Consider the following 15,472-nt stretch of genomic DNA (forward strand, 5'->3'; position numbering starts at 1 on the left):
ATGTTGTATCTCTTTCGGCTCCTTGGCCTCGTCGTACTCTCTCAACCAGAGCTATAGTGGAGCACTTTTTGATCCATGAATTTAATCAAACGTTACATTTGTCATTAGAAATGGGTAGAATAAAATAAAAAATGTCCTTTTTAAAAAAGTTGAAATAATGTGGGGTTTGGAAAGAAATGATAGTCAGGTTTCTTTAGGTCAGTTTGGACAGGCAGGCATGGCTTGATGTGTACTGAACGTTTGTCTCTCCCACTCTCTTTCACCAGGCAAATCTGCTCTGCACTGGGCAGCAGCAGTGAACAACGTGGAAGCAGCTATCATACTACTGAAGAACGGCGCCAACAAGGACATGCAGAACAACAAGGTAAGGCATCTCTGCCGGCTGATAAAACACCATAGAATAAGCTGCCTCCATAAGCTACGTTGCTTTTTCATTGAACCTTTATTTATACAGGTTATTCTCAGTAGCTAGGTTTCTATCCAATTGCAGATATTCTGAAATATAAAAAATGTCGCTTTAAATAAAAAAGATGCAAATTTTCCCACCGGTGGTGTGTTTCCAAATCTGTGCGTGATGACGTAGTGCACACAAATGTGCAGTACTTTTTCGCCTAAGTTTTCATCTACCGAATAAAAATCTGAAGTTCAGTGTGTTTCCATCGCATTTTCAACTCTACCGATAGTTCTGTCACAAAAACTGTTGTGTTAAATAGCAAGTACGCCTAATCTGGTTTTGGCACGTGCGCTCTAGCCAACAGCTCACAGATACAGTGCAGATAGGCTAGTCTACATGATGAGAATATCATGGATAAGAACGAGAATATTTGTATTTATCAAGCGACAGTCAAGCATCAATAATCATGTCACTAAAATAAGATCCTCTATATTTATTGGAAAGGAGCATCAAGCTCATCACCGTGCACGTTCACCACCCTGTGAAGTTCATCAGAACTTATTTCATCTGTAGCCTAATAAACTGCAGGCTTTTCTGGGTCGTAGTGGGAGGACCATAAAACATATCATCGCGTGACTCCTTTACTTCTATATGATGGTTATTATGGTGTTTCCATCGCCATTTCTCGCATAATTACTTTTACCGACACAAAAAACATCCCACCATATCGAACAAATAAATTATTTGTAAGCGTTTATCAAATTGTACCGAAACTTCCATCACAGCTGTCGTGATTTCTTAAAAATATGGTATGACTTTACTCGTATAAAAACTAAGGATATAAACGTGGTTACTGAGATACAATCCATTTTGTGAGAGAGCTGTCTGTCTGTGGCCCACTGTAAACATGTTTCTCACTGTGTGTCTTCCTCAGGAGGAGACCCCTCTGTTCCTTGCTGCCAGGGAAGGAAGCTACGAGACCGCCAAGGTCCTACTGGAGCACTTTGCTAACCGCGAGATAACTGATCACATGGACCGGCTGCCCCGAGACATTGCGCAAGAGAGGATGCACCACGACATTGTCCGTCTCATGGATGAGTACAACCTGGTCCGCAGTGCACCCGTACACAGCCATGGCCATGGAGGCTCCATGGGCACGACCTTGTCCCCCCCCATCTGCTCCCCCAATGGCTACCTGGGCAGCATGAAGGTCCAAGGCAAGAAGGCCCGCAAGCCCAGCGCCAAGGGCATCGGCTGCAAGGATGGCAAGGACATGAAGAACAAGAAGAAAGCCTCCCAGGATGGGAAGGGAGGAAGTGTGCTGGATAGCTCAGCTGTTCTGTCCCCAGTGGACTCCCTGGAGTCTCCACACGGGTATATCTCTGACGTGGCGTCCCCTCCCATGATGACGTCCCCCTTCCAGCAGTCCCCGTCCATGTCGCTCAACCACCTCCAAGGGATGTCCGACCCCCACATGGGGGTCAACCACATGGGCATGCCCAACAAGCAGGAGCTGGCACACATGCAGTTCGACGCACTCCCGCCCCGTCTCACCCACCTTCCCGTGTCAGGCTCCAATGGCTCGGGGGGCATGAATGGCCAGTGTGATTGGCTCTCCAGGATGCACGCCAGCATGGGCCAGCCCAGCCAGTTCAATCCCATGAGGGTTGGTCCTGTCAGTGGGCAGGGCGGTCTGCACCAGGGGGGCGGGCAGCAAGGCATGATGACCTCTCTCCACAACGGGCTCCCCACCACCAGCCTGTCCCAGATGATGAGCTACCAGGCCCTGCAGAACACCCGGCTGGCCTCACAGCCCCATCTTCTGCAGCAGGCCCAGCAGCAGATGCAGCAGCAGATGCAGCACCAACAGAACCTGCAGCAGCAGCTCCAGCAGCAGCAACAGAGCATCCAGCTGCAGCACCAGAACTCTAACACTGGCACTAGTGGCCATTCCATCAGCCAGAACTTCATCAGCAGCGAGCTGAGTGGCTCAGAGCTCCAGCAGGGCACAGGGAACCAGGGCTCCATGCCCATCCATACCATCCTACCCCAGGAGACCCAGATCATGAGCCAGAACCTGCCCAGCACCCAGTACCTCACCCCTCCCTCCCAGCACAGCTACTCCGGCCCCATGGACAACACCCCCAACCACCAGCTACAAGTCCCCGACCACCCCTTTCTAACCCCCTCCCCCGGGTCTCCCGACCAATGGTCTAGCTCCTCCCCGCATTCTAACATGTCCGACTGGTCAGAGGGCATCTCGAGTCCACCTACCAGCAGCATGCCGTCTCAGATCGGACATATCCCCGACCAGTTCAAGTAGAGAGTTATGACAAGATGGACTGATTTTGATATTTTTGTATGAAAAGGCACTCTTGAGAAAACGGAACAAAAAGACAGAGCTATGAACGGATTTGACCGAAGGATCTTTTTAATTGCTTTTATACTAACAGTAAGAATTACCTATGTTTTATTCATTCTGTTTTTATTTATTAATGTCTTATTTATACCTTTTTTTTCTCATGTGCTTACAGAAATGTTGGATCCAAGGTATGAGGCCATAGTCAGGGGAAAGTGAAACTTATAGGCATACAGTAGCTTTGCTTATTTTTTTTATGTAGTGCTTTTGTCTGCAGTATACCAAGTTATTCTGATGTACACTGGGTATTTATTTTTGTAGAAATTTAGCCTTTTTCATTTTCCTAATATCTTTCATCAAAATCTTGTTTATAGTTGATTTTTTTTATTGTATAATCTTGTAAAAACAACTGTGATTCTATAGAGCACATTCTTAAATCCAGTGTTATTTCAATGTGTTTGAGTTTTGTTAAATACTCTAGCGAATTCAAGAACTGCATTTATTTGTCGACATTCATAAAAGTCAGTCTTATTTTTCCCATCTGTGGTCAGGGATGCTGTATGTATGAATATTATATATACTACATTAGCTGGTTTCCATGTTAACATTTCAAACAGGTCATCTAACCAAAACCAAGAATCAGCTAAATTAGGTGCTAGTAGGTGTAGGTAGTTCTTGGATCAATGGAGCATAAGCATCTTGATTTGATTGTTTTGTATGTTTGTGGAGCGTGTATGTGTTGGGGGTAGGGAGTAGGGTGGGGTAATGTACAGCATAACCCAAGCTTTGAGATTGGCAGTTAATGGACTGGGTTCAAGTCTCTGTAAATCTGTGTCCCTTGTTACTTTTAGTCGTTCAAGAAATGGCCGGGTTGTCAAAATGTTTCAGATGTTATTCTGAGGGATCATTTGGAAATGAACTTACCCTCGCCCTCCAACTGTTTGAGCCTGTGGCTGGTGTTTCAATGTAAATATGAATATGCATTTCCCTTTCAAGCAGGATTTTGTTTCAAAAATCTTAAGCATGCCATTCGGATAAGAGGTTTCACAATGATCCACAGTAATTAAAATATATATATATACATACAGAACATATATTTTACTCAGTATCACTGAGGAAAAGAGGTCTGAAAGATGTATGTAAACAAATAAATATAGATATTTTAAGCCCTTACAGATAAAGAATAACAGAAATATTGAGGACTTATTTATTGACTGTTTCTGTGATACAAAATTATTCACAGATTACTATTTGGACGAATGTTGGATGAATTTTTACTCTATGTAAAAAGGAAAACTGAGGTGTCCTGTTTCTATAGTGTGTCCTTCCCTGATAATTTGTGTGACACTCTGAATGGTATATGTTCTCAATTTTATTCATTAAAATCCTAGGATGTAGTATCTGCAATAAAATGTTACCTTCCTGCAAAGTTGTAATTTGCATAAAAAGTATTTTTCTTCCTCTACCTGACTGGGGAAAAAAAATGAAATACAAAAAAAATCATAACAGACATTATTACGTCTTTGATCTTTACGTTCTGAAAATCAATTGACTGGAGGTAATAACTCCTCCTTGTAAAGTATACCAAGTATTTCAGTTCATCTCAATATAGAAACGTTGGTCTACGGCAACTCGGCAAGCACAATCAAACTCAATTGATAATACTGATACAGAAAAACAGAAAGTGACAGTGAGCGAGAGTGTGTTTGTGAAGGAGAGAGACATGCCTCTCCAAATTGATACTTCATGTTATTAGTAGAGTTTTCACACTCAACAGTAATCTCTAATGAATTACGGTTTTTATTAATTGACAGAGATTTTCACATTGTCTTCAGAGACTATACTTTTTTCCCACCAACATTCACATCTTATTGATATCTATTGACAGTATCTGGACAAATTAGTCAAGTATTGAAAAGTACTTTATTCCCGCATGAGGCGGATGCTGTAGCTGCCATAATGGGATACCTTAGTGGGGCAATATTTAGTAGTGCCTTTTAGGACTTCACAGCTGAGTCGATTGAAAGAACTACAACTCCCACTATGCATAGGGCCCAATATGTTGCCTGGGTTCAGAGGCCAATAAACAAACCTACGTTATATGATTCAGACAATGAACAATTCATAAAAACAGTTATTTGCTGAGGCTTTCACCAACAGGCCTTTCAAGATGCCAACTCTGTTTTATTAGCATTATTGTTTTGCTCTCCCTCTACTCCAAGATGCAAGTGGCGTTTTCAGGTACAGGCGTTTTCAGGTAAGACATCAGGTTTGTTCTTCTGAACATCTCATGCTTATTAGGACAAGAATCATGAGCACAGCACAGCACTGACCCAAAACCCAAATTTAAAGATAAATACTTTCCCCAAATACTGGACCACTTCAACAGCATGGGCAATGGCACCTATGAGCAGCGGTACCTACTCACAGGTGAGCAAGGAGCATCCACCAATTGACATTTTGCATACTTTGTACTGGCCTATCTTATTCTGTCCAACCTGCATGCCCACTTTTGACTATTGTCATGCTCTATGTCCTTCTAGATGAGTACCGGAAGAGAAGCTATGGACACATCTTCCTCTACACTGGGCAACGAGGGAGACATCTGGGCCCATTCTGCACTAACTGTCATTTTATTTAGACATTTGGAACAACAAAAATAAATCATAACATTTAAAACTATATAAATATAAAAATATGTACAAAAATAAGACTCATCAATATAAAAAAGTAACAAAGATAAATTTGTATTGATTTGGCACTCGAGCATCAATACATTACCCATCCCCCAACAATGTCAACCAAGAGTCAAGACTAAACCAATTCACCTTGGTGGTGTTTTCAACCAAGATCTCAGCAATCACTGCCTCATTGCCTGCATCCGTAATGGGTCTGCGGTCAAACGACCGCCCCTCATCACTGTCAAACCCTCCCTAAAACACTTCAGCGAGCAGGCCTTTCTAATCGACCTGGCCCGGGTATCCTTGAAGGATTTTGACCTCATCCCATCAGTAGAGGATGCCTGGTTATTCTTCAAAAGTGCCTTCCTCACCATCTTAAATAAGCATGCCCCATTCAATTTTTTTAAAATCAGGAACAGATATAGCCCTTGGTTCTCTCCAGACCTGACTGCCCTTGACCAGCACAAAAACATCCTGTGGCGTTCTGCATTAGCATCGAATAGCCCCTGTGATATGCAACTTTTCAGGGAAGTTAGGAACCAATATACACAGGCAGTTAGGAAAGCTAAGGCTAGTTTTTCAAGCAGAAATTTGCATCCTGTAGCACAAACTCAAAAAGGTTATGGGACACTGTAAAGTCCATGGAGAATAAGAGCACCTCCTCCCAGCTGCCCACTGCACTGAGGCGAGGAAACAGTGTCACCACAGATAAATCCACTATAATTGAGAATTTCAATAAGGATTTTTCTACGGCTGGCCATGCTTTCCACTTGGCTACCCCTACCCTGGTCAACAGCCCTGCACCCCCCACAGCAACTCGTCCAAGCCTCCCCCAGTTCTCCTTCACCCAAATCCAGATAGCTGATGTTCTGAAAGAGCTGCAAAATTTGGATCCCTACAAATTAGCTGGGCTAGACAATCTGGACCCTCTCTTTCTAAAATGATCTGCCGAAATTGTTGCAACCCCAATTACTAGCCTGTTTAACCTCTCTTTCGTATCGTCTGAGATTCCCAAAGATTGGAAAGCAGCCGCGGTCTTCCCCCTCTTCAAAGGGGGAGACACTCTAGACCCAAACTGCAACAGACCTACAGTTAAAGTCAGAAGTTTATATACACCTTAGCAAAATACATTTAAACTCAGTTTTTCACAATTCTTGACATTTAATCCTAGTAAAAGTCCCTGTCTTAGGTCAGTTAGGATCACCACTTTATTTTAAGAATGTGAAATGTCAGAATAATAGTAGAGAGAATGATTTATTTCAGCTTTTATTTCTATCATCACATTCCCAGTGGGTCAGAAGTTTACATACACTCAAGTAGTATTTGGTAGGATAACCTTTAAATTGTTTAACTTGGGTAAAATGTTTCAGGTAGCCTTCCACAAGCTTCCCACAATAAGTTGGGTGAATTTTGGCCCATTCCTCCTGACACAGCTTGTTTAACTGAGTCAGGTTGTAGGCCTCCTTGCTCCCACATGCTTTTTCAGTTCTGCCCATGTAACCGATGTGAAATGGCTAGTTAGTTAGCGGTGGTGCGCGCTAATAGAGTTTCAATCAGTGACGTCACTCGCTCTGAGACCTGAAGTGGTTGTTCCCCTTGCGTTGCAAGGGCCGCGGCTTTTGTGGCGCGATGGGTAACGATGCTTCGGTGGGTGTCAGTTGTTGATGTGTGCAAGGATCCCTGGTTCGAGCCCAGGTTGGGGCGAAGAGAGGGACGGAACCTACACTGTTACACCCACAAATTGTCTATAGGATTGAGGTCAGGGCTTTGTGATGGCCACTCCAATACCTTGACTTTGTTGTCCTTAAGCCATTTTAACACAACTTTGGAAGTATGCTTGGGGTCATTGTCCATTTGGAAGACCTATTTGCGACCAAGCTTTAACGTCCTGACTGATATCTTGAGATGTTGCTTCAATATATCCACCTGGCCAAGGATATCGACTCTGTCAATCATCACATTCTTATCGGCAGACTCAACAGCCTTGGTTTCTCAAATGATTGCCTCCCCTGGTTCACCAACTACTTCTCTGATAGAGTTCAGTGTGTCAAATCTGAGGGCCTGTTGTCCGGACTAGAGGTCGACCGATTATGATTTTTCAACGCCGATACCGGTTATTGGAGGACCCAAAAAAAAGCCGCTACCGATTAATCAGCCAATTTTTTTATTTATTTATTTGTAATAATGACAATTACAACAATACTGAATGAACACTTATTTTAACTTAATATAATACATCAATAAAATCAATTTAGCCTCAAATAAATAATGAAACGTTCAATTTGGTTTAAATAATGCAAAAACAAAGTGTTGGAGAAGAAAATAAAAGTGCAATATGTGCCATGTGAAAAAGCTAACGTTTAAGTTCCTTGCTCAGAACATGAGAACATATGAAAGCTGGTGGTTCCTTTTAACATGAGTCTTCAATATTCCCAGGTAAGATGTTTTAGGTTGTAAGTTATTATAGGAATTATAGGACTATTTCTCTCTATACGATTTGTATTTCATATACCTTTGACTATTGGATGTTCTTATAGGCACTTTAGTATTGCCAGTGTAACAGTATAGCTTCCGTCCCTCTCCTCGCTTCTACCTGGGCTCGAACCAGGAACACATCGACCACAGTCACCCTCGAAGCAGCGTTACCCATGCAGAGCAAGGGAAACAACTACTCCAAGTCTCAGAGCGAGTGACGTTTGAAACGCTATTAGCGCGCATCCCACTAACTAGCTACCCATTTCACATCGGTTACACCAGCCTCATCTTGGGAGTTGACAGGCTTGAAGTCATAAACAGCGCAATGCATTGCGAAGGGCTGCTGGCAAAATGCAGGAAAGTGCTGTGTGAATGAATGCTTATGAGCCTGCTGCTGCCTACCATCGCTCAGTCAGACTGCTCTATAAAATCATAGACTTAATTATAACATAATAACACACAGAAATACGAGCCTTAGGTCATTCATATGGTCGAATCCGGAAACTATCGTCTCGAAAACAAAACGTTATTCCTGTTACATTGCACAACCTTCAATGTTATGTCATAATTACGTAAAACTCTGGCAAATTAGTTCGCAACGAGCCAGGCGGCCCAAACTGTTGCATATACCCTGACTGCGTGCAATGAACGCAAAATGACACAATTTCACCTGGTTAATATTGCCTGCTAACCTGGATTTCTTTTAGCTAAATATGCAGGTTTAAAAATATATACTTCTGTGTATTGATTTTAAGAAAGGCATTGATGTTTATGGTTAGGTACAGTCGTGCAAAGATTGTGCTTTTTTCGCAAATGCGCTTTTGTTAAATCATCCCCCGTTTGGCGAAGTCGGCTGTCTTTGTGAGGAAGAAATAGTCTTCACAGTTCGCAACGAGCCAAACTGCTGCATATACCCTGACTCTGTTTGCAAGAGAAGTGACACATTTTCCCTAGTAAAAAAAAATTCATGTTAGCAGGCAATATTAACTAAATATGCAGGTTTAAAAATATATACTTGTGTATTGATTTTAAGAAAGGCATTGATGTTTATGGTTGGAGCAACGTGTACCTAAGCGATTATATGCAACGCAGGACAGGCTAGATAAACTAGTAATATCATCAACCATGTGTAGTTAACTAGTGATTATGATTGATTGATTGTTTTTTATAAGATAAGTTTAATGCTAGCTAGCAACTTACCTTGGCTTCTTACTGCATTCGCGTAACAGGCAGGCTCCTCGTGGAGTGCAATGTAAAGGAGGTGGTTAGAGAGTTGGAGTAGTTAACGTTGCAAGATTGAATCCCTGAGCTGACAAGGTAAAAATCTGTCATTCTGCCCCTGAACAAGGCAGTTAACCCACCGTTCCTAGGCCGTAATTGAAAATAAGAATGTGTTCTTAACTGACTTAGTTAAATAAAGGTCCATTTTTTTTATATATATATAATTTTAAAAAGCGTCCAAATCGGCGTCCAAAAATACCGATTCCCGATTGTTATAAAAACTTGAAATTGGCCCTAATTAATGGGCCATTCCGATTAATCGGTCGACCTCTAGTCCGGACCTCTGTCAGTCTCTATGGGGGTGCCACAGGGTTCAATTCTTGGGCCGACTCTCTTCTCTGTATACATCAATGATGTCGCTCTTGCTGCTGGTGATTCTCTGATCCACCTCTACGCAGACGACACCATTCTGTATACTTCTGACCTTTCTTTGGACACTGTGTTAACTAACCTCCAGACAATCTTCAATGCCATACAACTCTCCTTCCGTGGCCTCCAACTGCTCTTAAATGCAAGTAAAACTAAATGCATGCTCTTCAACCAATCACTGCCCGCACCTGCCCTCCCGTCCCGCATCACTACTCTGGACGGTTCTGACTTAGAATATGTGGACAACTACAAATACCTAGCTGTCTGGTTAGACTGTAAACTCTCCTTCCAGACTCACATTAAGCATCTCCAATCCAAAATTAAATCTAGAATCGGATTCCTACTTCGCAACAAAGCATCCTTCACTCATGCTGCCAAACATACCCTCGTAAAACTGACCCTCCTACCGATCCTCGACTTCAGCGATGTCATTTACAAAATAGCCTCTAAGACTCTACTCAACAAATTGGATGCAGTCTATTACAGTGCCATCCGTTTTGTCACCAAAGCCCCATATACTACCCACCACTGCGACCTGTACACTCTCGTTGGCTGGCCCTCGCTTTATACTCGTCGCCAAACCCACTGGCTCCAGGTCATCGACAAGTCTTTGCTAGGTAAAGCCCTGCCTTATCTCAGCTCACTGGTCACCATAGCAGCACCCACCCGTAGCACGCGCTCCAGCAGGTATATCTCACTGGTCACACCCAAAGCCAATTCCTTCTTTGGCCGCCTTTCCTTCCAGTTCTCTGCTGCCAATGACTGGAACGAACTGTAAAAATCACTGAAGCTGGAGACACATATCTCCCTCACTACCTTTAAGCACCAGCTGTCAGAGCAGCTCACAGATCACTGCACCCGTACATAGCCCATCTGTAAATAGCCCATCCAACTACCTCATCCCCATACTGTAAAAAAAAAAAATATTGCTCCTTTGCACCCCAGTATCTCTACTAGCACATTCCCAGTATCTCTACTAGCACATCTTCTGCACATCTATCACTCCAGTGTTTAACCTGTTAGGGCTAGGGGGCAGTATTTACACCGCCGGATAAAAAACGTACCCGATTTAATCTGGTTACCACTCCTACCCAGTAACTAGAATATGCATATACTTATGACATATGGATAGAAAACACCCTACAGTTTCTAAAACTGTTTGAATGGTGTCTGTGAGTATAACAGAACTCATTTCGCAGGCAAAAACCTGAGAAGGTTTCATGCAGGAAGTGGCCTGTCTGACAAGGTGTTGTTGTTCTTGCTTCTGTTTATTGAAGAGTCAGGATCTTAGCTGTAACGTGACATTTCCCACGGCTCCAATAGGCTCTCAGAGCCCGGGAAAAACCTGAACGATGACGAGGCAGCCTCAGGCTGAAACACATAATCGCCTTTGCCAAGTGGCCCATCAGAGGACAATGGAATTAGGCGCGTGCCCGATTCGACCCAGTGATATATTTTCCTTCGGCTGTTTATCTAATTGCAGATTCCCAGTCGGAATATTATTGCTTTTTTACGAGAAAAATGGCATAAAAATTGATTTTAAACAGCGGTTGACATGCTTCGAAGTACGGTAATGAAATATTTAGAAATCTTTTGTCACGAAATGCGCCGTGCGTGCGACCGTTATTTACCATTGGGATAGTGTCTGGGACGCACGAACAAAACGTTGCTGTTGGAACATAACTATGGATTATTTTGGACCAAACCTACATTTGTTATTGAAGTAGAAGTCCTGGGAGTGCATTCTGACAAAGAACAGGAAAGGTAAGACCATTTTTCTTATAGTAAATCTGATATTGGTGAGTGCTAAACCTGCAGGGTGTCTAAATAGCTAGCCCGTGATGCCGGGCTATGTACTTAGAATATTGCAAAATGTGCTTTCACCGAAAAGCTATTTTAAAATCAGACATATCGAGTGCATAGAGGAGTAATGTATCTATAATTCTTAAAATAATTGTTATGCTTTTTGTGAACGTTTATCGTGAGTAATTTAGTAAATTGTTAGTAAATTCGCCGGAAGTTTGCGGGGGTATGCTAGTTCTGAACGTCACATGCTAATGTAAAAAGCTGTTTTTTGATATAAATATGAACTTGATTGAACAAAACATGCATGTATTGTATAACATAATGTCCTAGGTGTGTCATCTGATGAAGATCATCAAAGGTTAGTGCTGCATTTAGCTGTCTTCTGGGTTTTTGTGACACTATATGCTAGCTTGAAAAATGGGTGTCTGATTATTTCTGGCTTGGTACTCTGCTGACATAATCTAATGTTTTGCTTTCGTTGTAAAGCCTTTTTGAAATCGGACAGTGTGGTTAGATTAACGAGAGTCTTGTCTTTAAATAGCTGTAAAATAGTCATATGTTTGAGAAATTGAAGTAATAGGATTTTTAAGGTATTTGAAAATCGCGCCACAGGATTCAACTGGCTGTTACGTAGGTGGGACGAATTCGTCCCGCCTGCCCCATAGAGGTTAATTGGTATATGGTAATTACTTCGCCACCATGGCCTATTTATTGCCTTACCTCCCTTATCTTACCTCATTTGCACACACTGTATATAGACTTTTTCTACTGTATGTTCGACTGTATGTTTGTTATTCCATGTGTAACTGTGTTGTTGTATGTGTCGAACTGCTTTGCTTTATCTTGGCCAGGTCGCAGTTGTAAATGAGAACTTCTTCTCAACTAGCCTACCTGGTTAAATAAAGGTGAAATAAAAAAAAGTGTGCAGACTGGTTTTATATTATTTATAACGATTTTGCACAAACCAGAAAAAAATGCAACAATATGTCTGTGACACTTAGAATGGAGTCATTAAAACTCATTTTTCAACCACTCCATACATTTCTTGTTAACAAACTATAGTTTTGGCAAGTCAGTTAGGACATCTACTTTGTGCATGACAAGTAATTTTTCCAACAATTGTTTACAGACAGATTTTTTCACTTATAATTCACTGTATCACAATTGCAGTGGGTCAGAAGTTTACATACACTAAGTTGACTGTGCCTTTAAACAGCTTGGAAAATTCCAGAAAATGATGTCATGGCTTTAGAAGCTTCTGATAGGCTAATTGACATAATTTGAGTCAATTGGAGGTGTACCTGTGGATGAATTTCAAGGCCTACCTTCAAACTCAGTGCCTCTTTGCTTGACATCATGGGAAAATCAAAAGAAATCAAGTCTGGTTCATCCTTGGTTCATCCATGGAAGCAATTTCCAAACACCTGAAGGTACCACGTTCATCTGTACAAACAATAGTACGCAAGTATAAACACCATTGGACCACGCAGCCGTCATACCGCTCAGGAAGGAGACGTGTTCTGTCTTCTTGAGATTAACGTACTTTGGTGAGAAAAGTGCAAATCAATCCCAGAACAACAGCAAAGGACCTTGTGAAGATGCTGGAGGAAACGGGTAAAAAAGTACCTATATCAACAGAAAAATGAGTCCTATATCTACATAACCTGAAAGGCCGCTCAGCAAGGAAGAAACCACTGCTCCAAAACCGCCATAAAAAAGCCAGACTACGGTTTGCACCTGCACCTGGGGACAAAGATCGTATTTTTTGGAGAAATGTCCTCTGGTCTGATGAAACAAAAATAGAACTGTTTGGCCATAATGGCCATCGATATGTTTGGAGTAAAAAGGGGGAGGCTTGCAAGCTGAGAACACCATTCCAATCGTGAAGCACGAGGGTGGCAGCATCATGTTGTGGGGGTGCTTTGCTGCAGGAGGGACTGGTCTACTTCACAAAATAGATGGCATCATGAGGAAAGAAAATGATGTGGATATATTGAAGCAAAATCTCAAGACATCAGTCAGGAAGTTAAAGCTTGTTCGCAAATGGGTCTTCCAAATGGACAATCAAATCAAATGTATTTATATAGCCCTTCTTACATCAGCTGATATCTCAAAGTGCTGTACAGAAACCCAGCCTAAAACCCCAAACAGCAAGCAATGCAGGTGTAGAAGCGCGGTGGCTAGGAAAAACTCCCTAGAAAGGCCAAAACCTAGGAAGAAACCTAGAGAGGAACCAGGCTATGAGGGGTGGCCAGTCCTCTTCTGGCTGTGCCGGGTGGAGATTATAACAGAACATGGCCAAGATGTTCAAATGTTCATAAATGACCAGTATGGTCAAATAATAATAATCACAGTAGTTGTCGAGGGTGCAACAAGAGTAAATGTCAGTTGTCTTTTCATAGCCGATCATTGAGAGTATCTCTACCGCTCCTGCTGTCTCTAGAGAGTTGAAAACAGCAGGTCTGGAACAGGTAGCACGTCCGGTGAACAGGTCAGGGTTCCATAGCCGCAGGCAGAACAGACCCCAAGCATACTTCCAAAGTTGTGGCAAAATGGCTTAATGACAACAAAGTCAAGGTATTGGAGTGGCCATCACAAAGCCCTGACCTCAATCCTATAGAAAATGTGTGGGCAGAACTCGTGTGGGCAGAAAGGCAATGCTACCAAATACTAATTGAGTGTATGTAAACTTCTGACCCACTGGGAATGTGATGAAAGAAATAAAAGCTGAAATAAATCATTCTCTCTACTATTATTCTGACATTTCACCCTTCTTAAAATATAGTGGTGATCCTAACTGATCTAAGACAGGTAATTCTTTACTAGGATTAAATGTCAGGAATTGTGTAAAACTGAGTTTAAATGTATTTGGCTACGGTGTATGTACATTTCCGACTTCATCTGTATTCACAGTATTATGAATGAATTGTGGTATATTTGGTAGCATTTTGTAGTGTGACTGATTTTACTAATTGCATTGGTACTGTACAAAGTTAGAGGTGCACTATTTGATTGATTCCCCCGCTCTCCCTACCTCGGGCTTCCAGTGGGGAGACCTGAGGTCAACCTACCCCAGCCCCCCTCCTCATCTCGTACTTCTGAGGCCATATTATGGTCCATAGACCAAGTCCATATTATGGCAAGAACAGCTCAAATAAGTAAAGAGAAACGACAGTCCATCAGTACTTTAAGACATGAAGGTCAGTCAATACGGAACATTTCAAGAACTTTGAAAGTTTCTTAAAAGTGCAGTCGCAAAAATAATCAAGCGCTATGATGAAACCGGCTCTCATGAGGACCGCCACAGGAAAGGAAGACCCAGAGTTACCTCTGCTGCAGAGGATAAGTTCATTAGAGTTAACTGCACCTCAGATTGCAGCCCAAATAAATTCTTCACAGAGTTCACAAGTAACAGACAAATCTCAACATCAACTGTTCAGAGGGGACTGCGGGATTCAGGCCTTCATTGTCGAATTGCTGCAAAGAAATCACTACTAAAGAACACAAATCAGAAGAAGTGACTTGCTTGGGCCAAGAAACATGAGCAATGGACATTAGACTGGTGGAAATCTTTCCACCGTGCTTCTTTCACATGCATTGCTTGCTGTTTGGGGTTTTAGGCTGGGTTTCTGTACAGCACTTTGAGATATCAGCTGATGTACGAAGGGCTATATAAATACATTTGATTTGATTTGATTTGATGAGTCCAAATGTCCGATTTTTGGTTCCAACCGCTGTGTCTTTGTGAGATGCAGAGTAGGTGAACGGATGATCTCCGCATGTGTGGTTCACTCCGTGAAGCATGGAGGAGGTGGTGTGATGGTGCTTTGCTGATGACACTGTCTGTGATTTATTTAGAATTCAAGGCACACTTAACCAGCATGGCTACCACAGCTTTCTGCAGCATTACGCCATCCCATCTGGTTTGCCCTTAGTGGGACTATCATTTGTTTTTCATCAGGATATTGACCCAACACACCTCCAGGCTGTGTGAGGACTATTTGACTAAGGAGAGTAATGGAGTGCTGCATCAGATGACCTAGGGCCTCATTTATAAAACGGACTTACGATCAATTTTGATCTTAAGTATGACTTACGCAGAAAACC

The 15,472-nt window shown here is 42.3% G+C and overlaps 1 protein-coding gene across 2 annotated transcripts in view; it reads left to right on the forward strand.

The window, feature by feature from the left end:
- Nucleotides 1–4,185, forward strand: part of LOC106579992 (neurogenic locus notch homolog protein 1) — a 45,264-nt gene extending 41,079 nt beyond the window's left edge. For both annotated transcript variants that reach the window (XM_014160491.2, XM_014160493.2), the window contains exons 33-34: nucleotides 267–364; nucleotides 1,329–4,185. In XM_014160491.2, coding sequence (XP_014015966.1) covers nucleotides 267–364; nucleotides 1,329–2,717 — 1,487 coding nt within the window. In that variant the 3' untranslated portion in view covers nucleotides 2,718–4,185. The remainder of the gene's footprint in view (nucleotides 1–266; nucleotides 365–1,328) is intronic.
- The last annotated feature ends 11,287 nt before the right edge of the window (nucleotides 4,186–15,472 follow it).

This window comes from Salmo salar, chromosome ssa20, assembly GCF_905237065.1.
Source record: "Salmo salar chromosome ssa20, Ssal_v3.1, whole genome shotgun sequence".
Taxonomy (NCBI): domain Eukaryota; kingdom Metazoa; phylum Chordata; class Actinopteri; order Salmoniformes; family Salmonidae; genus Salmo; species Salmo salar.